General features: G+C 38.0%; 1 protein-coding gene and 1 pseudogene across 1 annotated transcript; both read right to left on the reverse strand.

Annotated features, from left to right (window-relative positions):
- Positions 1 to 11,454: 11,454 nt before the first annotated feature.
- Positions 11,455 to 14,208, reverse strand: LOC104431332 (transcription factor ORG2-like). The gene is made up of 3 exons (XM_039306686.1): positions 13,818 to 14,208; positions 11,784 to 12,170; positions 11,455 to 11,657 (listed from the first exon to the last, which is right to left on the reverse strand). The coding sequence occupies exons 1-3, from the start codon at positions 14,130 to 14,132 to the stop codon at positions 11,538 to 11,540; spliced, it is 822 nt and encodes a 273-aa protein (XP_039162620.1). The 5' UTR covers positions 14,133 to 14,208; the 3' UTR covers positions 11,455 to 11,537.
- A 1,631-nt stretch (positions 14,209 to 15,839) lies between these two features.
- LOC104434705 lies at positions 15,840 to 25,293 on the reverse strand (annotated as a pseudogene).
- Between the last annotated feature and the right edge of the window lie 275 nt (positions 25,294 to 25,568).

A 25,568-nucleotide genomic window follows, 5' to 3' on the forward strand; every position in this document is an offset into this window, starting at 1 on the left:
CTTCTTTCTTTCTTTTCCTGCAGGTTTAATGAACGTCAAACGCAGCTTGGATTCCCGTTCGGTTCTGGACATCTCGACGCCCGGCTGTCCACGACACAGGCCCCTAAGCCGCCGTGAATCATCTCCTTGCCGAGTTTGATCCATTCTTTGGAGGTCTTCAGTGATGTGCAACAGCTGCTGCGGCTGCTTAGCTTCGTGACCCCGTCGATCTCCGAGAGCAACCGCATGCGGCGGTTGCCTCCTCGTGAGCGCTACAAGTCCACACCGTCGGCTTGTTCTTGGCCAACATCAATTACCGCAAGCAACCTTGCCGAGGTGGACATCGAGGAGTCCCTCATTGCGAGCAACCAACTACCGTCAGCCACACTAAGTTCACCGCCAGCCATCGTCCGCGGTCCAAGTTTGGGAACTCAAAATTCGAATAGGTAATTGTCCGATCCAATATTTGAGTATTTGATTTTATTACCTATTTTGAATTATTGTTATCCGACATGCATATCTCTAAGATTTGGGGTATCATTCGAATTAGGAATAATTTCCTAATCATTAACGTTGGCAATCTGATCTCATGAGATATACGATTCGTCAATTTATTAGTTTCCAAATTTGAATGGATTGGATGCGGACACTATCTTTATTTGATTTGATTCTATCTTTGCCATGTTTGATTCGATTTGATTATGTTCTTATCTAAAGAAAATATAAAAAAAATATTAGACTGGATTGATGTAGATTTTAGAAAAGCTTCTAAATAGACTTCCGTGCTTAGATTAGATAATGGATAAGATTAAGGGGTAGATCTTTATAGATAACATTGCATTATTGATAAGATTGCATGTTACGATAGGGGGAGAGTAACACTAAAAGTGTTAAAAGTAGTACGGAAAATTTTTACCGATTCACTTAATTGCCAAATTGGAGAAAAAACTTTATTGATGAGAAATTCTGACCAAAGAAATTACATGGTTTTTTTAATTTAAAATTTTATTTGAGATGGCATTTTTTTTTTTTGCAGAAATGATCATTTTTTTCATTAAGATTGACATTGAAGTTATCATTTTTTAACAATGATTGACACTAAAATGATTACTGATTAATAATAACTAGCATTGAAGGGATCATTTTTTTTTAATAATAATCGGCACTGAAGTGATTACTTTTTAATATGTTATGTGACGTCATTTGGGGTTATATACTGATTGAGCATATCGGCGAGCCACGTAAGATTGAGAAATTAATAAAATATGCACACACCGAATTTCTAGTAACCCTAATCAAAGTTGAAAGTAATCATTTTTTTATAAGTGGCGCTTAAGTGATTTGAAAAAAAAAAATTGGCACTAAAATGACCATACACAAATTTTGGCATCGATAGTGTCCTTCTCCTAAGGATAGGCTATATCTAGTTACGATAATATTCCAATTTAAATTAGGATTTGGCATAGTTAATTCTTAAATTGAGTTGAATAATATCTTAATCTAGGTAATTCATTTTCATTATTTTTTAGTTACAAATTTCAATGAAAAATACAAAAAATGTCATGTGCATGTCACGTAGACATAGGTTCATAAACTACACGTCATTTAAGAATTGCATGCTAGGTTCATTTAATTCAATTGCATGTCACATTATGATAGACATACTTTAAACGTTATTGCATTTAAAGTAATTGCATTACATGTTAGCATTAGCTTTCATTTAAATAAAAGAAAACCCTAAAACAAATTTGAGTTGAATTGCGTGCTAATTAGAAACCATATTTAGGTTGAATGTGTGTTTTTCCAATTAACATTGCAGATACTTACGTTGCTTTGAGGTTGGTAATTCTACTTTTCCTTGCAATTCATTTACCGCTTTGATTATTGGTTGTTACATTCGCATCCATATCATCATCTCATGTTAGTGTATGGTTAAAATCAATACAAGTTGCCTTTCAAATGTTTTTGAATAAGAAAGAAAATGTACCAAAACAGCGTTAGAATAATCTAGGGTATTCAAGTCCCAAAATCTATATTTTTTTGGTCTATAGTAATAAGTAATTCCGTTGATACTTAACTTGGGATTCTAACTGACCCACTAAAAATGATGTTGCATGTTAATAATTCAAAGCTTAAGTCGCAAATTGGTAAGGGTTTAGGAGATAATGAAAAAAACAGTGACCAAGTTGAGTCTTAGCTTAATAATCCATTAGCCAACCCTTAAGTAATGCACTGTTCGGGAGGTCGCAACATATGCCTACTTCAACAGTTCTTGGGCCTTTTAGTGGCAATTATTGTTAATTATCATACGGCATTTTTGTTTGTTAGCTCTTTCTTTCATGGAAATAGGTGAGCGACACAAAAGATATATTCAATATGTTATATGCTCTTTGATACTTATTGATGTCCAATCTTTCAATTTGCAGTTTTTATTGTCTCTAAAGAAACAAGTAGTGTCCTTGTAATGCAAGGCAATGAATATCATTTGTCCACATAGATGAGCTAGTGGTGAAACCTTTTTGTTGCAATAGACACGTCAATGGAACAAAATTTGGCTAGTCACTATTGTAGCACTCATTTGTTATTGTTGGAAGTACACAACAAAAGCCCAGTATCTACTCTACAATGTTATTTTAAGTCAACGAGTTATGGACCAAGTAAAATATATTAACTACTCTATATCACAACAATTCTCCGATGTGTGATTTTTCTAACACAAATCACACATGCATCCTAACATTAAGAAATATATCATGTATACGTTGTGAACCCATTTCTCCATACTTTTTAAGTTATTAAGAAAAATAATGTTGTCTAAAATAAATGATAATCACTCAAATGTAGATTTGACACAACAATTGGAAACATAACTTTTCAAAAATGGTAAAAATATTATCTCTTATAATAGTGGTATAAAAAAAGAATTCTGATTGAAATCTTTAAATACGCATTGCATTACAAAGGAAAGAAGAATTGTAGGAGCCCATATGGACCTTAATTTCAAGTAGGTTCCTGCAAGGGTTAGTAGTGAAGAACCTTATCCATAGTACGGATGAATGCTATCAAATCAAGCAACAATTGCAATTTATTAAAATAGTGTCAAAACAATACAGATCATTACTAGATTAGAGTGATCTTAACTATACCAAATTTGGTTCGCAATATTACTTTAAGCCAATAAGTTATGGGCCAAGTAGGATATATTAACTACATTACATCACAACAACTCTTTGATGTAGGATTTTTCTAACACAAATCAAACGTACATTCTAATATTAAAAAATACGCCATGTATAAATTGTGGACCCATTTCTCCATATTTTTAAGTTCTTAAGAAAAATAATGTTGTCTAAAGTAAATGATAATTACTCAAAATGTAGATTTGACACAATAATTGGAAAAATAATTTTTGAGAAAGAGTAAGAATATTATCTCTTATAATGGTGGCATAAAGAAGAGTTCTAGTAAGCGTGAAACCTCGAAACATGCATTGTATTACAAAAGAAAGAAGAATGGCAGGAGCCCCTATGGATCTTCATTTCAAGCATTTTTGTAGGAGTTAGTACGGAAGAACCCTATCCAAACAAGCAACAATTACAATTGGTTAAAATAGTGTCAAGGCAATGCAGATCATTACTAGCTTAGGGTAAACTTAAACATACTAGATTGGGTTCACAATGTTACTTTAAGCCAATGAATTATGGGTCAAGTAGGATATATTAACTATTCTACACCATAACAATTCTTTGATGTGGGATTTTTTCTAAGCATCCTAATATTAAAAAAATATGTTATGTATACATTGTGAATCCATTTCTCCATACTTTTTAAGTTCTTAATAAAAATAATGTTGTCTAAAGTAAATGATAATCACTCAAATGTAGATTAGACACAATAATTGGAAACATAACATTTAAGAAAAAGTAAGAATATTTTCTCTCATAAAAGTGGCATAAAGAAGAGTTTTGGTAACCTTGAAACCTCAAAACACGCGTTGCATTGCAAAAAGAGAAAAATAACAAGAGCTGTTATGGATCTTAATTTCAAGTACATTCTTGTAGGGGTTAGTAAGAAAGAACCCTATCCATAGTATGGAAAAAAACCTTATCCAAATAAACAATAATTGCAATTAGTTAAAATGTCAAGGTAATACATATCATTACTAGCTTAGAGCAATCTTAAATATACCAAATGGGTTCACAATATTTTTCTACCAATGAGTTATGGGCAAAGTAGGATATATTAATTACTCTACAATACAATAATTCTTCGATTCATGCGTCCTAACATTAAGAAGTGTGTTATGTATACATTGCAAACCAATTTCCCTGTACTTCTAAGTTCTTAAGACAAATAATGTTTTCTAAAGTAAATGATAGTCACTCCAATGTAAATTTGACACAACAATTGAACATAACTTTTGAGAAAGAGTAAGAATATTGTCTTTCATAACAGTGGCATAAAGAAGAGTTTTGGTATCCTTAAAACCTCAAAATGCACATTGCATCATAAAAGAAAGAAGAATAGTAGGAGCCCTTACAATCTTAATTTCAAGTATGTTCTTGTAGGAATTTTTACGGAAGAACCCTATCCAAACAAGCGACAATTGCAATCAATTAAAATAGTGTTAAGGTAATGCAAATCATTACTAGTTTAGAGTGAAATTAAATATACCAAATTGGGTTCACAATTTTACTTTAAGTTAATAAGTTATGGGTCAAGTAAGATATATTAACTATTTTACATCACAACAATACTCCAATGTATCTTACCAAAAAAAAAAAAATACTCCGATGTGGGATTTTTGTAACACAAATCACACGTGCATCCTAACTTTAAGAAATATGTTATATATACATTGTGAACCTATTTCTTCATACTTTTAAGTTTTTAAAAAATAACATTGTTTAAAGTAAATGATAATCACTTAAATGTAGATTTGACTTAACAATTGCAAGCATAATTTTTGAAAAAGAGTAAGAATATTATCTCTCATAATAGTGGCATAAAGAAGAGTTTTGGTATCTTTGAAACCTCGAAAAGCATATTACATTGCAAAAGAAAGAAGAGTAGCATGAGCCCTTACGAATCTTAATTTCAAGTACATTCTTGAGGAGTTAGTATGGAAGAGCCATATCCAAACAAGCAACAATTGCAAATTAATTAATAGTTTTAGGATTTTGTCTTAAATTCCCCTAGTGTCATATCTTGCGTTCCTAATGTGGAATATTTGGTAAATAGATGACTGATTTTGCAAAAAAATTTATACTAACTTTTATGTGGATGGTTTCTAAATGACAAGGAATTTAAGGACTTAGCTTATTCTATGATGACGAATTCACAAACACAAGTATCCAATTCGCACCTTACAATGACTCATTATACATGCATTTAGACTTCAAGAGGTGTGATAATTGGATGGATAATATACATATAGTAATTTTGTCATAGGCAAATGCAGTGGAGCTCACAGCTATATAAGTTTTTATTAATATAGGAAATCAAGTTATGGACATTATCACATACCTTCTCTCCTGTATAACAACTTCATTTGTTGTTGGAAAGGAAAATGTTAGAAAATCATGTGCTGACTTGAGAAAAGATGAAAAACTTAAGAATGACTTAGCTTTGAACATAAAAATGAATGAGCTGATGATTGATGATGAAATACTTAGAAAATTTGAAAGAGTTTCCACCAGCAACTAGGAAGTAAAAGATTTAGTCACAGCAGAACATATGTTATCTTTGAACGTTATCTTTGAAGATATATGACTTGGACTCATTTCACAAACTAAGATAATCACCATAAATCAGGCTTATACGAAAAACCTCAGGTAGAAATAGAATAAAAACAAAATAAGCTCCGTACATTAACTCTAAAGTAATATTGGCTCCATGTACTCCATCAAAAGTCGAATGAGTCTTTTAATCATCTTTTGACATTTTCTCTTTTAAATTTCAGAATAAAGTAGAAGTTAACACCCTTTCCCCTTCCCCCTACAAATAGATACTTAAAAACAAATATAGATCATAGTAATTTTAAGCCATGTGCTCTGTTCTAATCTTATGTTCTTAGTTTCACTAATTAACAATAGGTTTGGTGTGATGTTAGATCTCTAATGACTGTATTTTTAGTTAACCGGATTTTACAGAAACTACACGTAATTCTCCTCCAAAAATCAATAACAAAGCAAATAAAGCCAAATTAAGTAAGGAAATACGACATAGCCCTTCCACATTTGCTGCACTCACAGTTGACAAGATTGTTGGTTTGTTGCAAACATTGCCTCTAATATTTGGTGCTGCAACCCTCTTGGTTTTTATGGGTGTAAAATCTATAAGTGACTTGATTATATCATTTGTTAAACTCTCTAAACTGTTAAAAATCTCTTGGCTTTTATTTGTGTAAATTTCTATTTGTTCGATATAACATATGAAAGACAAAATATACAAAATACCTTCCACAGCATTCTAATTATTAGGGTCTCATCCTGAAGTGGCTTAAGTGAGTTAATCCTTTCCCTTTCTTACTATCGGGTTAGTAGCACTTTAAACATGCAAACTTCACAATATCTATTTGGGATGTAGCTTGGTGCTTTGTTGCATATAGCTAAGGCCAAAGGGGTTTATAGGTGTTTGATACAATTCTAACTCTATCATGTCTCTTCACGAAGAGACGAATTTGAAACCTGTGGAAGGTATTATGCATGTTTTTTTTTCATATATTATATTGAATAAATAGAACTTTACACCAATAAAAGCCAAGAGATTTTTAAAAGTTTAAAGAGTTCAACAAATGACATAGTCAAGTCACTTATAAATTTTACGCCCATAAAAGTCAAGAGGGTTTCAGCACCAAATATTAGAGGCAATGTTTGCAACAAATCAATGATCAACAAATCAATGATCTCGCCAATTATGAGTGCAGGAGATGTGGAAGGGCTATGTTGCCTTTCCTTACTCAATTTGGTTTTATTTGCTTTGTTATTTATTATTGGAGGAGAATTGCATGTCATTGCTGTATAATCTGGTTAACTAAAAGTATAGTTGTTAGAGATCTAATATCATGCCAAGTCTTATTGTTAATTAGTAAAACTAACAACATGAGATTAAAATGGAGCACATGACATAAAATTATCAATATATGTATTTGTTTCGAGTATCTAATTGTAGGGAAGGGGATAGGGTGTTAACATCTATTTTATTATGAAAATTAAAAGAGAAAAGGTGAAAAGATGATGGATAGACTCATTCGACTTTCGATGGAGTATATGGAGCCAATCTCACTTTAGAGTTAATGTACGGAGCTCATTTTTTTTCTCATTCTTTTTTTACCTGAGCTATTTTTTTTTAATAAGCATTCTTGATTTATGATGATTGCCTTCGTTTATGAAATAAGTCCTTGCCATATATCTTCAAAGATAACATATTTTCTACTGGAACTAAATTTTTTACTTCATACATTGTTGGTGGAAACTCTTTCAAATTTCTTAAGCATTTCATCATCAAGCATCAACTCTTTCATTTTATGTTCTAAGCTAAGTCATTCTTAAGGTTTTCATCTTCTGTCAGGTCAACACGTGATTTTTTAACATTTTTCTCTCCTATGACAAATGAAGCTATTATACAGGCCATAAGATATTTGATTGTGTTCAAAACTTAATTTTCTATATCAATAAAAACTCATGTAGCTGCGAACTCTCCATTGGATTTGCCTATGACAAAATTACTAAGGGTGTGCAACCGGATTGGGTATACCCTGTTCCCGGACCGGCCCACCCGAAAAATAGGGTTGAGAACCGATTCCCATTGAAACCAGTCCGAGAACAGGTTCCCAAAATTCGGAATCGGTTTAAACCGGTCCGAGAACAGGGTCCGAGTGATTACCCACCTGGAAACTGGCTCCTGGACTGGTTTTGGAACCGGTTTTGTAAGTAGAGGTCCAAAACCTTTTTTTTTTCCTCCCGATTTCTATTATTACTCTCACAATTATACGATGTTTTTCCTATTGGCTCTCTCAAACACGCATGGCACTCCTCCTTTGTCATTTCTCTTCCTTGCTTTCCTCCCTCACCAGCTCCTTCTCGCACCGTCTAATGGACGGACGGTATTTGTCGCCGCCAAATTCTTGTGTATCACATGGATTGGCTCGCCTAATTTCTCTTTTGTATAAGGAGTTATGCTTGCATAAATGAATAGCTTCATGTAGTAGTTGTGGGAATAAGACTAATATTAGACTCATATTTGTTGCTAATGCTTTGCCTTATGATTTTATTTATTATAATTAGCCCTATGGATCATTCATTTTTCGTTTAGTCAAAAAGTTCATATATTAATTTATTACCAATGCTTAATGTTTGAATATAAATTAGGAGGATTACGTTATTTTCTCACTTATTAATATAAAATTCGAAGTCGTATAGGTTATCGGGAGATTGCAAAACAGGTTCTAGTGGAAACAAGGTTGACCCTGGAACCGGATCGGAAAAACAGGGTGGGTCGGGTATAGGGTCCAATACAAACATGGTCAGGTATAGGGTCCGGAAAAGGGGAACCGGTTATAACAGGGTTAAGTATAGGGTCCAAGTCTAGACCTTACCCACCCTGGACCCGATCACCCCTAAAAATTGCTATATATATATTGTCCATCCAATTAATTGCATTTATAATGAATCATTGTAAGGTGTGGATTGGATACTTGTTCGAGTCTCAATAAGAATTGGAGTTCTTATTGTTTGTTCATATGTTATGATATAAATATACCACATCAATTCGTTATGTATGGATGATCAAATTCCATTGATACAAAGCCAATTCCAATAGACTTATTGTAGGGTCCCATTGGCGTGCATCTAATAGAAATTTAACCTACAAATTCGCCAATTATGAGTTGGGCGTTCATGAACTCGTTGTCATAAAATAAGCTATGTCCTCAAATTTATTGTTATTTAGAAATCATCCCCATAAAAGTTAGTACAAAAAAATTACAAAACCAATTATCTATTCACCAAATATCTTTATTAGGAACGCACTATATGACATTGGGGGAATTTAAGACACAAAATCCTAAAATTGTTATGGTACCAAAAGCATTTGCATGCAATCTTAGAGATTCAAATCATCTCTTGAGGGTGCTATTGCACGTATATTGTAAGTTAAGATTGTGACATTGTATGCATATTGCAAGTTAATATTGCAAGATTGTACATATATTGCACATACATCAAAGTATAAACAAATTTCACATTCCTCTCTTCCACATCATTATTTCTAACTCCTCTAGTTGAAATGCTTTGTTCTATTCGTCAATTTGAATAGTAGCATTTTATAGGCTAAGAAATTGGATAGATGAGTGTATATGAATGCACATATCAATTTGTTCATTATTTGACATATATATGCATACAAATACATAGTGTTTATGTGTTAGACTGAGGTTGGCTAGACATTACAAAATATAATGTTTTAAAAATTGATATAATAGAGTATAGATACCTCAATGTTCAGAAGACAGGATCTACTTTAAGGACATAGCGTTCCCCCAAGTACTTTTCCCATAGTTATACAACAGTGCGGAGTATCTGTATAGTTTGTGAAATAAATCTAAGCTATATATATCTCAAGAGATAACACACTTTTTGCCGGAACTAAATCTATTAATTTATAGTTATTGGTAGAACCTCTTTCCAATTTCTAAGCATTCAATCATTAGGCATCAACTATTTCATTTATATGTCCTTAGTTGAGCATTTCTTAGGGTTTTCATCTTTAGCCAAGTTTGGATATGTTTTTCTAATAGTTTTCTCTCTAGCGATAATGAAGTTGTTATACAAGTTAGAAGGTATGTGGTAATGTTCTAAACTTGATTAAATATAATAATAGAAACTCTTATAGTTACCAATTCCACTAAACCTCCCATGACAAAGTTACTATATGTTACACTACCACACCTCTTGAAGTCTAAGGCTGTGTTTGGTCAACTGGATAAAAGCCCGGATAGGATATGTTTTATCATTTTCCGTGTTTGATAGCCAGCTAGGACATGATAATAACGAATATAGAGGGGATATAACCCAGATAAAAAAATCCAAGGGGGCAGGAGGGATAGACCCGGATAGGATTTTTCTTTTCAATCTATTATTAAAAAAAAAACCCTACACTATCCTAGTCTTTCTCCTTCTCTCACATGCACAACTCCTCCCACAAAAAACACATCTTTTTCTTGGTAGCTCTAATCCGGCGAATTCAAGAACCATCTCCGGAGAGGAACCATGGTGATTTTGCTTTCTCGCAAATTTCGTCTCTCTATGCATTGATATTCGCACGATTGACAAGGTTTGTGATTTGCTTCTTGGTTTAGCTTTTATACGTGTAGTCAATTGTGGCTCATGAAAAGGCAACTTTTTTTTCATGAAATCCTGCTTTACAGTGCGCCCTATTTTTGTTTTACCACAAATTTCATCACTTTGTCACTGTTTCTTTTCATACCTTGTTTTTGTGAGGATGAGTTAATGTTTATCCGAAGTGAGATTCGATCAATAATGTTTCCATGGTTAAAGCGATCTATATCTTTTCACGATTATGCTTTGTGAATACTCTAGAGTCGGGCTGGTTATTCGATAGCTGGATGTTATTATCGCAAGAGTAATTATGGAGGTCAAAAAGTGAGACAAATGACACTTTTTCACTTGAATTTATAGATAAATATTATATATTACTCAAGAAGTCATCCTGCCCGTATGGACATCATTGTTTGTCTGGATCTTAATTTTTTCATTTACAGCAATAAAGGGTCGCTATGTGTCTGAAGTACCATTATAAAAGAAGATACTCTACGAATGTCCAACATCTTCTTGTAAATTTGCGCAATAGTTCTACGAATCTTCTTGTAAATTTGCATCTTCTTGTAAATTTGCCTGGAATTTTTGTTCTAAACACCTGAATATATAAACTCAAGTTAACAATAAAAATTTGGATTTATTCCTTCATAGGGTAAACCATCACCATGTTTTAAATGCGCTCAATTAGCTTTGAAATCTAGATGCCTGGATTTATGCCTGGAGTACATCTTTGCTTCTTTCAAACACCTGTTTGTAGTTACGTTCATCATCCTAAACACTAAGCATTACTAGATATTTATGAAATGTAATTACATATTATGCAATTAGGCCCTCGTTTGACATTTGGGGGGGGGGGGGGCACCATCACCATGAAATGATAAATCTCACCATCACCATGTTTTAAATGCGATATTTATGAAATGTAATTACATATTATGCTCAATTAGCTTTGACATATGTTGCTAGGACTGAAAAACAGTAAAACACTTCTTTTCATTTATACACTGGTTAAAGTAAGATAAGTAGTAGAGTCTGCACTCGATATCATCTAAAGCTCTTCGAACCATGCAAAAAGAAAATGCCCGAAGACATTCTCGGAGTACATGCAGGATGTGTAGAGAGGCATGATAAAAAGTAAAAATAAAATAAAAACTAGTTGAAAAGCTTCATTGCAGCTTTCTTTTGACATTAAGTTCAAAACTAATGAAGAAACTATTTTTACATTATCTGGTTCCCAAAGTTGCCTAGAAAGTTTACATGGCTTCTCTTCCGATGATCAAATAATGCTGACAGCTTCTCCTTCAAATCCCCGCACTCCACACCCCTGCTTCTCTCAACCTTTAAAATTCAAGTTATCACCATGCATGTCATTATACATCTATACGCTATACCATGTCGTGGAGAATTCTGTAAGTTTAAATCAAATAAAAGAAAATTAATGGATCATTAACGATGGTAAAGCACCTGAACGTGTAGATTGTAGAAGGTTGTTTTCATTCCTCCGCATGACTCGAAGGTGGAAGAGCTTATTACAGGAAATCCCAGATAATCCAAGGCGAGCAAGACCTCAGAGAAATCGACAGTCTTATGAGTCATGACCTTTCTGGTGCTTATTTGAATTGCAACCTCACTCTCACTCAAACGAGTAGCGGAGATGGATGGCACCAAAATTTGAAGTGCACCTTCCCCTGTGCTAATTTCTTGGTGACTAGTGTAATAATCTCCATCTCGGGAAGCATTAATTCTTGATAACAGCTTTTCCTTCTCTTGAGTCAGTTTCTCCACTTGCTGTTGCAGTTCCGGTATGTGTTTCAGCGCTCGGGACACCGTTGTCGGGACACTTAACTTTTTCTAAAGGAAAAGGAATGAGATCAAACTCTGTTAAAACCAAATCTTCAGGCGATTTTCTCTGGTTCTAGTACTAAATGTTGAGATAAATTGAGTATGTGGTGACTTGAAGTTGAATGAGCTATCGACAAAAAAGGAAAAAGAATATTAGAAGTGTAGTTACTTTCGTATGATGTTTATTATATCAAAACTTTTCGAGCAATTACTTTAGTACTACATCAATGGAAAAACAATCACTTAAGTGTCTCTTGTGACAAGTTTCGATTTATTTAATGGCTTTTTTTAAATATAAATTTTAATGTTTACTTGGCTTTCTTATAGAAAAGAAAATCCAAGTGGACAATAATCTGGCACTTAAAACTCATTCTCTCATTCTCTCTTCTTTCTCTAATCCTACAGTAGACCAATCTCAGAGAGAGGAGGGGGAGGGAGGGATTGTTTGTCAAGCTTAAGCTCTCATGATGTCACGATTCATTTCTAATGGTGGCTCACCCACCCCCGAATCGACCTCATAAACGATTTATCCAGCTCCAACTCCCCTTCTAACAGCAAGCGCAAGCCCATTCCACTCCCCCAAAAAAACCCCTCCCTCAACGTCACCACCTTCATCTCCTCCCATTCCCACCGCCGCTCTATGGCCTTCATTTTGACGCCTCCTCTAGCCCCTCGTCCCCTTTACCAACCTTTGGCGCTTCGTCAACTCCCTCGCCTCCCACCTCTCCACCATGGGCATCCGGAAGGGCAACGTCGCCGTCCTCCTGTCCCCCAACTTTATCTCCTTTCCCATCATTTGCCTCGCGGTCATGTCCCTCTCCACTGTCATCACCACCACCGATTAGTTGTCCCTTGTTCTCTTAATTTGAACGTGTTCTTCACTGTAATTCTTTTTCCCAAAATCCAAAACCTTCATCGGGGCTCCTGGTTTACTCTCAATGCTGGCCTTTGTTACTGTCAATCCTCAAAATTCTAGTGTTTAAATTTCAATACCAATGAAACAAAATCACACATATGAAGTAGCAAACCTCAATTGCATGTTTCAGCTACTAATTTTGCCCCAAATTCTTCGTTGTGAGGTTGGGGTTTGAAGAAAAGGTTGAATTCAGGGCAGTCATGTGCTGCTGACTCACTATACTGGTGAGCCACGTTGGTCGTAAAAAATGTTAGAAGATTATCACGTCAATTTCTGGCATCCCAAATCAGCGATAACACTTATGTGATTGTTGTTTTACCAAAGTGGCTTTGGAATGACCGCTCAAAAAATTCTAAAATTTGAAGGTGTTATGAAAGTTGGGGTACTTCTAGTATTCTTTTCTAGATAAAAGAGATACTAAAGTCAAACAATAGGTTTTCACCAAAAAAGAAAAGTCAAACAATAGGCTGGTATTAGGTTAAAGAATCCGTTTGAAGCCTTAAAAGATCCGAATTGTCAGAAAGAAGATCAATAACATGAATTTATACAAACATAAAAAGGATTTGAAGAAAAGAACTAGGTTTATATATGATTACACAACGTCCACTAGCTACTAATGTTTTACTATTCTCTCCATCGCTCTTTTTAACTTTGGCAAAGTGTATCCAAAGAACGGCAATAAAACAAAAGCTTTTAAAAACTCCCTCAAAGATATAGGATAATAGCATTAGTATAATTACCATTTGATCAGCAGCTGGAAGTAGTGAGCGGAGCGTGGAGTACAAACTGTTCATCTTCTTCCGCCGATCACGCTCACTGGCGTTGTGGTTCAGCTTCTTGACCATCGTTGCTTCTTCGTCTTTCACCACTCCAAATGGGATACCGAGAGGATCGAACGCTTGCTCCGCCAGAGGAGATGGTGTAGGAGGTGATAAGAAGGGAAAATGGACAAGAGGTGGTGAATAGCAAGTGTAGGCATCTCTGTGCATGTAACTCTCTTGTTCTTGGCTTGTGGAACCCTCTAAGGGCCAACCACTTGGAGAAAAAGACAACATCAGTATGTATTGCTCTTTCTAAGGTTGTTGAAAACTTTAGTTCTATAAGAAGGTGAGATGACCATGACTATATATAAACTCCCTTGACGACCTCAGCTAAAGATTGATGGCATAATATATCGGAGAAAGATGACTGATTTCTTTATCTTCTCTAGAATAATAGGGTTGATTAAGGCCCGTGACATCAACAAGTTCATCTCTTTTGGATAAAATTTGATTATGGATGTCTTGTCTAAAGCTCCACCTGGCGTGCACGTGTATCTCTAGCGTGTGCAGGACTCGTGGGTTTTGTGTGGCTAAGCTTCTTGTGCTCACTTTTGTTGCCGACCATGCACGAGCGCCCAATACATTTTTCTACTATTCGTACATTATTGAGAGAAGAAAGAACCCCTTTTTTCTTGATTTATTTCTTGATTTATTTGGTTAAACATATGTCATATGAACTGTCAGAATATTTAGATATAAAATCACACCTCCATTTATCACCTTAATAATTTGGGTTGGACTTTTTTCAAATTATTTTAGAGTTAGGTTCTATCATTTTTTATTGTGCATAAACCCTCGTTATTCAATTTTCACATGTCACTCCTAACCCAACTTGCACATGATAAAAGGTTTTAAAAATGTCCTACATTATTTGCTAATGAGGTTTATATGCTCCTTTTATATATATGATCTTTTTTTCACTTAACAATTTATGCTTCTAGATTGGACTTTATAACATGAACCACATACTAGCATAGGCATATTTTGGTAAATTATTTCTTGTACTCTCTCTCTCTCTCTCTCTCTCTCTCTCTCTCTCTCTCTCTCTCTCTCTCTCTGACTTGATGGATGTTTTATTTTCTGTCTTGATTGAGTGCAATTAATCGTTTTTGTTTAATGGGTCATATATATATATATATATATATATATATATATATATATATGTATGTATGTATGTATGTATGTATGTATGTATGTATGTATGTATGTATGTCTGTGTATAATCCTCAATGCACGCGGTTCAATTATTTTATAATAAGATACCTGACTTGGACTAAACTATTGGGACGGTCATTTATATAATGCCTAATTAGATGTAATCGTGCATTGTATGTTTCAGCTTTCCTTTTTTCTTCTTTTGGTAAAAGAAAAGGAAAAAAAAAAAAAAAAACAGTGACTTGTAAAGTGCACACGCCCTGCACACCAAAACACGTGCCCAAAACGAGGTTATCACCATAAGCCACGCGCATCACTTGCCCCACCACGCATCTCCGAGGAATCATTTTATGAGCATAGCATCTACTATATCTATATTTAAGTCAACATTGGATTTTTTTTCTCCCTTTATTTAGCATTCCAAGAGTATCTTTACATTAAATAATATGATCACAACGTAAGAACCTAATGAATCTATATCCTATAATTTCTCACTACCCTCAATAGTCCAAATTTAATTTAGTTTATGTTCATCATGAATGACAAGTATTATTCATACCCACGATGGACTAACCTTTTACATGTCAGGACTTCACAGAAAGTGCACTCTAGTGTAACCATAAAACAAAAATTGCATTTGAGCGTAACCAAAAACGAATTCATTTGAGAAATTTAAGTTCTCTTGGAGCCAACCACTACACTCTCACATGAAATTGTATTGCCTTACAACGCCCCAAGACAGGAGAAGATATAACTCCCAGAGCATCCAGATCTAGAGTAATCCCCTATCCAATGAGTCAAAAAGAATAGGCACTGCCATTTCAATAACCAGTCATCGTGTATGCCTCATCGACTAATTTCGAATGCTACATAATACAAAAAGAAAAAACAAAAAAGGGATACAAAGAGAGACCACTGCATCAGTTACCGGCGACCTCTTCTTCCTCTCCCTCTGCCAGGGAAGCCTCGTTGATCCGACTTCAACCCCAGTGATTGAATTCCCCTCCTCTTTTCACGCCGGGGATCTCTGTCTTCCTCGTCTTCGACATACTTGGCTGAGCTTCTGGAAATGAAGGATATTTCTCTGGACCCTCCTGGTCCCAATTTGACATCATTTGGAGCACCAGGAGTGCGCTGATTGCGGTGGAGAGCCGCCACCCTCTCCCAAAGGAAGAGAGTCCTCCTTTGCTAGCGACACGCGGTTGAAGAACGCCTCTGCATGACGCTCATCCTTAACTTCATATAATCTACAGTTCATCAGAGGAAAATATTAGCCATAAAAAGAAAAACAAAAAAAAAGAAAGAAAATCTCATGTATCCCAACACCCAATCCAATGAGTCCACCCCGCTCACTTCAAGTGTGTTTTTCTTTAGCCTGCCGATTTAAGAACATTCATGCATGTGTCATAACATTCATGCATGTGTCATGGGTCGATCGATCAACTCTCGATCACACTTAGGCTGACCCATGCGGCCTTAAGGTTTTACCCTAAGCAGCCTTTCAACACTCAACTCACAAGACTCGTATGTAGAGAGAGAAACTCTTAGAGAGAAGCTCTGGTTTTTGTATTGCTTATGAATGAATTACAATGAGGAAGGAGACCCCTTTATATACAAGTATAAGGCAAACCGTATCCATAGATCTCTCTTAGATCTAACGGTGGAGATTGCTCCTCCCAACTACCCGCATTAATTACCAACTACCAACTACTCACATTTATAACGTATGCGTACAAATATAGTATCGCCCGTCCCTAGGAGAATACTCTAGGTGTTGGGGATGTAAGCCGAGGGTCAGTTGGTGTCACGCCCGACTCATGGAAACCTCTTGGACATGTTATCTTTCGGGCCATGACATTTTCCCCCACCTAATCAGGCGACACCTTGTTGCGTCTTCAACGTGAAAGGCTTCGATCTCTTTTTTGAATTGCCAAAGACTCTCCTCGGGCTCCCAACTAGCTTCACTCTCCGAAAACCTTTCCATCGGATCAAATATTCACGCTTGACCGCACAATACCTCTTCTATATGACTCGATCCGCCAAAATGCTTTCAACTTCTCGATCATATGAGGTCTTTGTCCCGAGCGGCGTTCGTTGTGACTCCCCTCAATCCGGGTCTTCCTCATCAACTTGGAAGGGTTTAAGCATCCTTACATGGAAAACCAGATGCACCTTTAACTTTGGTGGTAGCTCCAGCTTGTATGCGACCTTTTCAACCCGTTGTAGCACCCAAAATGGCCCTTCGTAGCGATGGATCAACCCCTTGTGCACGTCCTTGTACTGAAGAACCACGTGCAGCTTGGCCAACACTTGGTCCCCAACTTGGAACTCCACGTGCCATCGCTTCTTATCCGCCCATTTCTTCATGCGCTTGGAGGCTTTGTGTAGACACGCCCATGCCAAGTCTGCCTCTTCTTGCATATTCTTGGCAAACTTGTGCGTGGGCGGACTACTCCCCCGGTAACTTGAAGCAATTGTGCTTGGGGTGTTCGGTTGCTGCCCAGTTGCAACCTCGAACAGACTCTGGCCGATTGACTCGCTCCGTTGCAAGTTGTAGGAGAATTGGGCTACATCAATCAACTTCGCCCAATTCGCTTGCGTCGTGCTCACATAGTGTCGGAGGTAGATCTCCAAGAGAGCATTGACCCGCTCCGTCTGATCGTCGATTTAGGGATGCAAACTCGTTGACATATTTAGCTCCAACCCTAGCAGCTTGAACAACTCGGATCAGAAACGTCCCGTGAAGCGAGGATCCCGATCGCTCACGATCGTTTGTGGCACTCCCCAATACTTCACCACATACTTCATGAACAGTTTGGCTACCTCCTCGGCCGGGCAATCCTTTGTCGCAAGCATAAAGGTTGCGTACTTTGAAAACCTGTCAACCACCACCACTAGAGTCCTACCCCCTTCGGATTTGGCAAGTTGACGATGAAGTCCATGAAAATGCTTTCCCATGGACGAGTTGGAACGGGAAGTGGCTCCAGCAAACCCTGCAACGACCGTTGCTCCAACTTGTCTTGTTGACATACCAGACAAGTCTTCACATAAGCCTCCACGTCGTCCCTCATTTGAGGCTAGTAGTACCGATCCTCAACGAGGGCCAATGTGCGGTGGATCCCTGGATGACCCGCCCACTTCGAGTCGTGGCACTCGCGCAAGATCTCCCTCCTTAACTTCCCATAGAAGGGCACATACAGCCGCCTTCCCTTAGTGTAGAGGAGCTCGTCCTCACACCAAAACTGTCTGGTCTTACCTTCCTTGGCATACCCAATGAGGGCTTGAGCTCTTGGATCATGCTTTAGCCCCTCCCTTATACAATCGACCCAAGAACAGCTCGGTCAACTCATTGAGCTACTCATCAGCTCCATCTTCCTACTCGGCGCGCCCGTCACGGAGTTGGCCTTCCCCAGCTTGTACTCCAGCATGTAGTCGAACTCTGCTAGGAAGTCTTGCCATCGAGCTTGCTTCGGACTCAGCTTCTTTTGGGGCTGAAAGTAGCTCATGGCCACGTTGTCTGTCCTCACGACGAACTTCGATCCTAGGATGTAGTGTCTCCATGTCCAAAGGCAGTGCACCACCGCGATCATCTCCTTCTCCTTGACGGTGTATCGACGCTCGGTGTCGTTTAGCTTTCGGGACTCAAATGCCAGCGGATGTCCATCCTGCATATGAACGCCACCGATAGCATAATTCGATGCGTCCGTCTCTACCTCGTAAGGTTTGGTGTGGTCAGGCAACGCCAACACCGGCTCCTCGGTCATGGCTATCTTCAATCGATCAAAGGCTCTTTGACATCTATCTGTCCACTCCCACGCTTTCTCCTTCTTTAGTAGGTCCGTGAGCGGCACGATGATGCTCGAGTAACTCCGAATGAACCGTCGGTAGTAGTTGGTGAGGCCCAGGAATGACCTCAACCCCGTCACTTTCGTCAGCGGATCCCATTTGATGATCAATTGAATCTTGGCCTTGTCCATCCGCACTCTACCCCCGACGATATTCCCTAGGAACGGGACTTCCTCTTGGGCGAAGGCACACTTCTCACGCTTAACGTACAGCTCGTTCTCGCGCAAGACTTGGAAGACTTGCCTTAGGTGTTTGACATGCTCCTCCAATGTTCGACTATAGACCACAATATCATCTAGGTAAACCGCTACAAACCTATCCAGGAAAGGGTGGAGTACCTTGTTCATTATTGTGCAGAAAGTGGCCGGAGCGTTGGTCAAACCAAATGGCATCATGAAGAACTCATAGGATACCGCATCACACAGGTTGTCTTCGGCTTGTCCCCTTCAGCAATCCGAACTTGATAGTAGCCCGATCGGAGATCCAGCTTGGTAAACCACTGAGCCCCACCAAGTTGATCAAAGAGATCCGCAATGAGCGGGATCGGGTACTTGTTCTTCACAGTCAACTTGTTCAGCGCCTGGTAGTCGATGCACATCCGGAGTGACCCATCGCTTTTTTTTGGAAATAGGACCGGCACACCAAACAGGGCTTTTGACGGCTGTATGTAGCCTACATTGAGCAGCTCCTTGAGTTGCCTCCTCAACTCTTCCAATTCAGGCGGTGCCATACGGTAAGGCGCTATGGCAAGCGGTCAAGCATTAGGCACTAGCTTGATCCGGTGATCCACCTCTATCATGGGTAGTAACTTCTTCGGCAGCTCCGAAGGCATGATATCCTTGAACGAGTCGAGGACTTGGGCTGCTTCCATCGGAACTTCTTTCCCTTTACTCTTGTCGTCCTTGATCTTCAAGGCAGCTAGGAAAGTCACTTCACCCTTCCTTGTTCCTTTGGTGAGTCGCACAGCCAAGATCATCCTCCGATCGCGGTCCGACTCCCTGTGGACCGGAATCACACATTGACAATTCTTGTACAACACGCATATACACTCAGCAAATGGTACAACTACAGCATGGATCCTATCTAGGAATTTTATCCCAATGATAATATCATAGTCATCAAGGGGAATTACCTCTAGAGTCTCTTTGCCACTTCCATCCATTCCCAAGTTCCAGCTCCACGTCCTTTGCGATGCCAATTGCAGGGACTTCCTTGGAGTTCACCGTCTTGAGCCAACCGACTCCTTTCTCCTCCCTAGGCTCATCTTCTTTGTAAAGAGCGGCCAGCTTGGTCTTGTTCGGGCAATCCCGCGCCATGTGCGGACCATCGCAAAAGAAACAGCTATACAAGCGTACCTTCCTTTACCCTCCTCCATTTGGCCCCACATGAGCCCGATGAGAATGAGGACCATTCGGCGGTGGTCTACCTTCGGTCGGGCAGTTATATCTGCCCCGATCTCCCCCACCAGTGCCTTTGTCCCTTGGACGAGCATCCGGTCGGGATGTGGAAGGCAACGCCTTGTACTCCACGAGCGACTTGGCTATGATCATGGCCGTAGTGAGATCTCCCACGTTGTACCACTTCAACTCTTACTTCGTCCATGGCTTAAGACTGTTCATGAACTAGTGAAACGCTTCAACTTCATTCATCGGGGGGATTTATAGCAGCAACTTCGAAAACTGCTTGATATAGTCGCGTACACCACCCTTCTACTTGAGACGCTTTAGCTCGTCATGAGCTTCCTCCTCCGCGTAAGCGGGGAAGTAGTTCCATCGAAACTCAACAAAGCCACCCTAGGTCGTGATAGGATTCCCACACCTATCATCCAACCCACGATGCCGCCACAACAAAGCACTATCCGCTAAGTACATAGATGCACTACTTACCCGTGTTTGGTCGCCGTTGATTCACATGGCCTAGAAGTACTGCTCCATGTATTATAGAAAGTTGTCCACATCCTTGGCCACCTACGATCCCCAGAACTCCTTTGGCTTTGGCATGTCCACTCGTGGACCTTGCACCGTGATCACCCCATTCACGAGTGCAACTTGTGCTTCAGCGAGCTTACCTGTAAGCTCCGCTATCTCCGCGCGCATGGCCTCCAAGGATTCACACCGTTGTGTGAATTCCTCTTGTAGGGTCCCTAGCAACTCGTGATGGAGTTCTCCCATGCCGGTCTTGAGCTCTTGCACTTCCGCAACCAGTTCCTCCCTTCCGGCGTCAACTTCGTCCACGATCTAGGTCAGGTCATCGACCGATCCTTGGACATCGAAGACGAACAACTCTAGCTTCATCATCCGTTGTGCAAGATCCCCCGTTGGATCCCTCGAACCACCACGGGTCTTCTTCCCCTTGGCATCGCCCTTCTCGGCGTTCCACTCACGATCAGCACCATCACCACTCATGGCGAGCACCTCATCAAATTGTGGATCAACCATTGCACTTGCGCTTGGATCACAAATCAGCTCTAATACCACTTGTCACGAACCGATCGATTAACTCTTGATCACACGTAGGTTGACCCATGCGGCTTTAAGGTTTTACCCCTAAGCAGCCTTTCAACACTCGACTCACAAGACTCGTATGTAGAGAGAGAAACTCTTAGAGAGAGAAGCTCTGGTTTTTGTATTGCTTGTGAATGAATTACAATGAGGGAGGATACCATTTTATATACAAGTATAAAGCAAACCATATCTTTAGATTTCCCTTAGATCTAACGGTGGAGATTACTCCTCCCAACTACCCGCATTAATTACCAACTACCAACTATTCACATTGATAACGTATGCGTACTAATATAGTATCGCCCGTCCCCAGGAGAATACTCTAAGTCCCGGGGATGTAAGCCAAGGGTTAGCAGGTGTCACGCCCGACTCATGGAAACCTCTTGGACATGCTATCTTTTGGGCCATGACACATGCCACAAATATCCATAGGACATCCACACCGGTAAAAAGGAAATATTGATTCCTCCCATTTTCTGCAACGTAATATGCACCGTCCACCACATCAAACTATAATTGGCTATGGACAAAATTTACCTTGGAACATGAGACTTCTTTTTGCTTCTATCCTTATCAAAATCAGGCTCTTCCTCTGATGTGTGAGACTCAGCAGAGGCATAGAATAATCTGAACCATCGTCATCCTCCACATCGACAGTCTCAAATTGCTCCTCAACCAATGATGGTTGCGTCTTAGAAGACATTGGATGTAAGGAAATGTACACTTGTGATTGTTCATCAATTTGATAGTCCTGTGGACAACAATCAAAAGTATATCGAATTTCAATAAGCAGTTTTGAAACCTAACCAGAAGTTTTAAAACCTAAAATCCTACGATTTTGCACCTTTGAGACGACAACACTACACCAAGCCATTGGCAACTTCCAAAAGCATATATGTATAGCCACACACATGTTGAAATAAGTACAAGTGCATATGTACACTACTTATTCTCTGAAGAGTAATTGGTTCATCATCAGCATCAGACCATGCAAAATCTACCCAAGCAAATTGGGTGTCGGAGTGGGAAAATACAGCAAGAACCTCAGGACCAGCAAAACATTTTAGCACACTATGGCATGTGAGTTTTTTCTTTACCTTATTTTCAAACATAGCTGCAAATCTTTCATCTTTAAGAACTTCACTGTCGAGTCCTTTCATCTTCTTTGATTTTTTCTTGGGCTCATTGTCATCACTTTCTTTATTCTCGTTTTCAGCTTCATCATTCTCAAGGAGACGAGCAGCAAGAACCCTGTTAACTTTAGGTAATTTTCTTTTAATCTGCAGGAGAAAACAATAATCAGTTAGATTAAATGATTACTACTCAAAGGTAATGGCCGACTAGGAAGCATCTGCCCATGTCAAACCAATTACATTTCAAAAGCTACCAACAACTCCTGGAGCCAAATCTGCTGTGTAATCCCCATTTATGCAAAGCTAAGATGAGGCTATATAGCTACAGAGATCATATGCAAAGAAGCAAGGAAATCTTGCATTTACTAACCGTGATCCGAGAGGCACGTTCAGCTTCCAACTTCTCTTTCTTTCTCTGCTCTACATATGTATTATATGCAAAAGGATCCGCTAATGCCTTTGCCTGCAGTTTCGAAATATATTGAGAAAAGAGTTGCATTGATAGTTCTCTAAAAGATCTCTATCAATAATGACTTGCTCATTACTCAAAAAGACTAGATATACTCAATCACATGCAAGGAAATTTAAAATCTTAAGAAGTAGGGTTTTTTGCCTCCCATAATGCGTAACTGGAGGCAATACAGACTGCAATATTACATGCATAAAAGTTCAGGGATAAATGCTACGGAAGTCCTAAAACTTGTCATGAAAATATATTCGAGTCCTAAAACTTGCAAAAAGTACAAATAAGTCATAAAACTTGTCAAAATATTTCATTTGAGTCATAAAATTGACGTCGTTAACATTTTCCGTTAAAAATGCTGACGTGAAATTTAAAAATAATTTTTATTTTCCAAGTGACTTTTTTTAATGATTTTTGTTCATTTAAAAAATATATATTTAAAAACTAAAAGTTAGATTTATTCATTTTAAATGAATTTTCTTTTTCCTTTTTTTTTGTTGAAAATAAGATAAAATGAATAAATCTAATTTTTTTTAGTTTTTAAATCTATTTTTAAAATGAATAAAAAATTATTTAAAAAAAAAAAAAAGCCATGTGGAAAATAAAAATTAATTTTAAATGCCACGTCAGCATTTTTAACAGAAAAAAGCTAACGACGTCGATTTTAGGACTCAAATGAAACATTTTAACAAGTTTTAGGACTTATTTGCACTTTTGCAAGTTTTAGGACTTAAATGCATTTTTGTGACAAGTTTTAGGACTTTCGCAGCACTTATCCTAAAGTTAAACATCCTGACATCACATCATTAACAATAAAAAGGGGAGCATCCTCTACACCAGATACAAGAACACAATTGTTTAACGAGAATAAAATTCTAAAAGCAGCATAATCAACATTTCATTTCCTTTCCCAGCCAAATTCTCTAAATTATAAAACCATCTGATTATAAATAAGGCCGAATTCTTCAGAATAATTTTTGTGCATATATAAACTCGAAAGGGAGAAATTTTGCAAATATTTCTGGGTAAACCTTAAATGACCACGCATACACATAAGTGGACGAGTGCCTATATATGCACGTTCCCGTGCAAACAGAGAGCCACATGATTGGGTCAAGCTAAAATGGCACCGGAAGCAGAACTTCACTCAAACAAATGTTGAGAACATTTCCCCCTTTATGCAAGATCTATGGAAAATGACCAAAAGAAAAGCTGCAGCATAATAAAGCATTTTCAAGCATGAAATCAGAGTAACAATGCATCAGATCTATTCAATTGATGTAAAGAGGAGATGAACTCACTCTCTTGTAAAGACGGTGATCAATAAAGAACCCATGCATATAAGCTCTTAGAAGGTTTGTGCCAATCAAATTTGTCAAATTCAACTTTTCAAGGTCCTCTTTTGTTACAAATTTGAAGTCGTCATATATGGTTGTTTGGCCTCCCTCCTCAAGCTCCTCCTATAAAAGGAAAATCTTCAATGAGACCATAGTACTCACCAAGGATAGAATAAAATAGAAGCAAATAACACTTTAGAACCAGACCGTCAAGCTTTCAAGATAAGCACACCACTTAGGAACAGGTCCAAGAACAGGTCCACTGTCCCTAAACACACAAATGTCATTTATTGCTCCCGCAGTCAGTTCAATGCTGGTCATGCCATCACCCTGAAATCCAGCAGAAACCAGTTAAAAATCTAAATGAACTTGCAACAGGGAGTATTGACATATAACAAATTCTGAAAATTCTTTCTACAACAGCGACATGACTCGAGAATTGACATTTTAAACAAAATGATCTAAAGAACCAGTTAAAAGTTAACATGCTAAATTTTGGATTGCTGTTGGAAAGATACCAAAAATACCACTTGAACATAGAAATAGTGACCGCAAAGGATAAGAACATGTAGCATTCATTTTGTATAAGAAACTCTAATTATAAAATTTCAGTCTTACTAGACTAGGAAAGGCAAAAATAGAGAAAACATGTACTCATTGGTCAATCTAGGCATCTTCCTCCTATAGGGCTTAAGTTAACCAAGCTGAATACAAAACAGCAACAGCATTGAAATAATAGCACCAATTTTTACCCTAAATGATTTGCACCATATACAAAGAAAGTATGGAAAGGAAAAAATAAGAAGCATAGCTTCTCATTGATATAACTCATACCATCTCTGGGTCCCAAATCCTGACAATATGGTTATCAGTGGAAATCAGCTTTGGGTTTTCAGAATTCAGAGTACGATGCCATTTAATATCCAATATTGCACTACCGTACCTGCATAAGAACATAACCTTTTGTTTTTGTTATCGAGAAAATTCAAAAAACATGATAATTTCAAACTGAGGCAAAACCAAAAAAGGGACACAACTTGATAATTTGAATAACCAAGAGAAATCTCACATGTGATCCTTTACTCGTATGGGAAGTGAGGAACGCAAATCATATATCATAACCTGCATCACAAGTAAGTTATTAGATTGCTATTTCAGTAGATAAAAGTTTTGGCCTCTCAATATAATCGAAGTATGGCCCACAATAAGGTGGATGTTGCCAACTCAGGAAT

Source organism: Eucalyptus grandis, chromosome 2 (assembly GCF_016545825.1).
Source record: "Eucalyptus grandis isolate ANBG69807.140 chromosome 2, ASM1654582v1, whole genome shotgun sequence".
In the NCBI taxonomy this organism is placed as follows: domain Eukaryota; kingdom Viridiplantae; phylum Streptophyta; class Magnoliopsida; order Myrtales; family Myrtaceae; genus Eucalyptus; species Eucalyptus grandis.

Bases quoted from the DNA above. Each gene is read 5' to 3' on its own strand.
- LOC104431332 (XM_039306686.1), bottom strand. From the start codon at position 14,132: ATGTTGTCTTTTTCTCCAAGTGGTTGGCCCTTAGAGGGTTCCACAAGC. The intron at 12,171-13,817 runs GTAATTATACTA...CTTTTCCTTTAG, and splicing joins TTCCAGCTGCTGATCAAATG to AAAAAGTTAAGTGTCCCGAC. The intron at 11,658-11,783 runs GTGCTTTACCAT...TGAATTTTAAAG, and splicing joins TCTACAATCTACACGTTCAG to GTTGAGAGAAGCAGGGGTGT.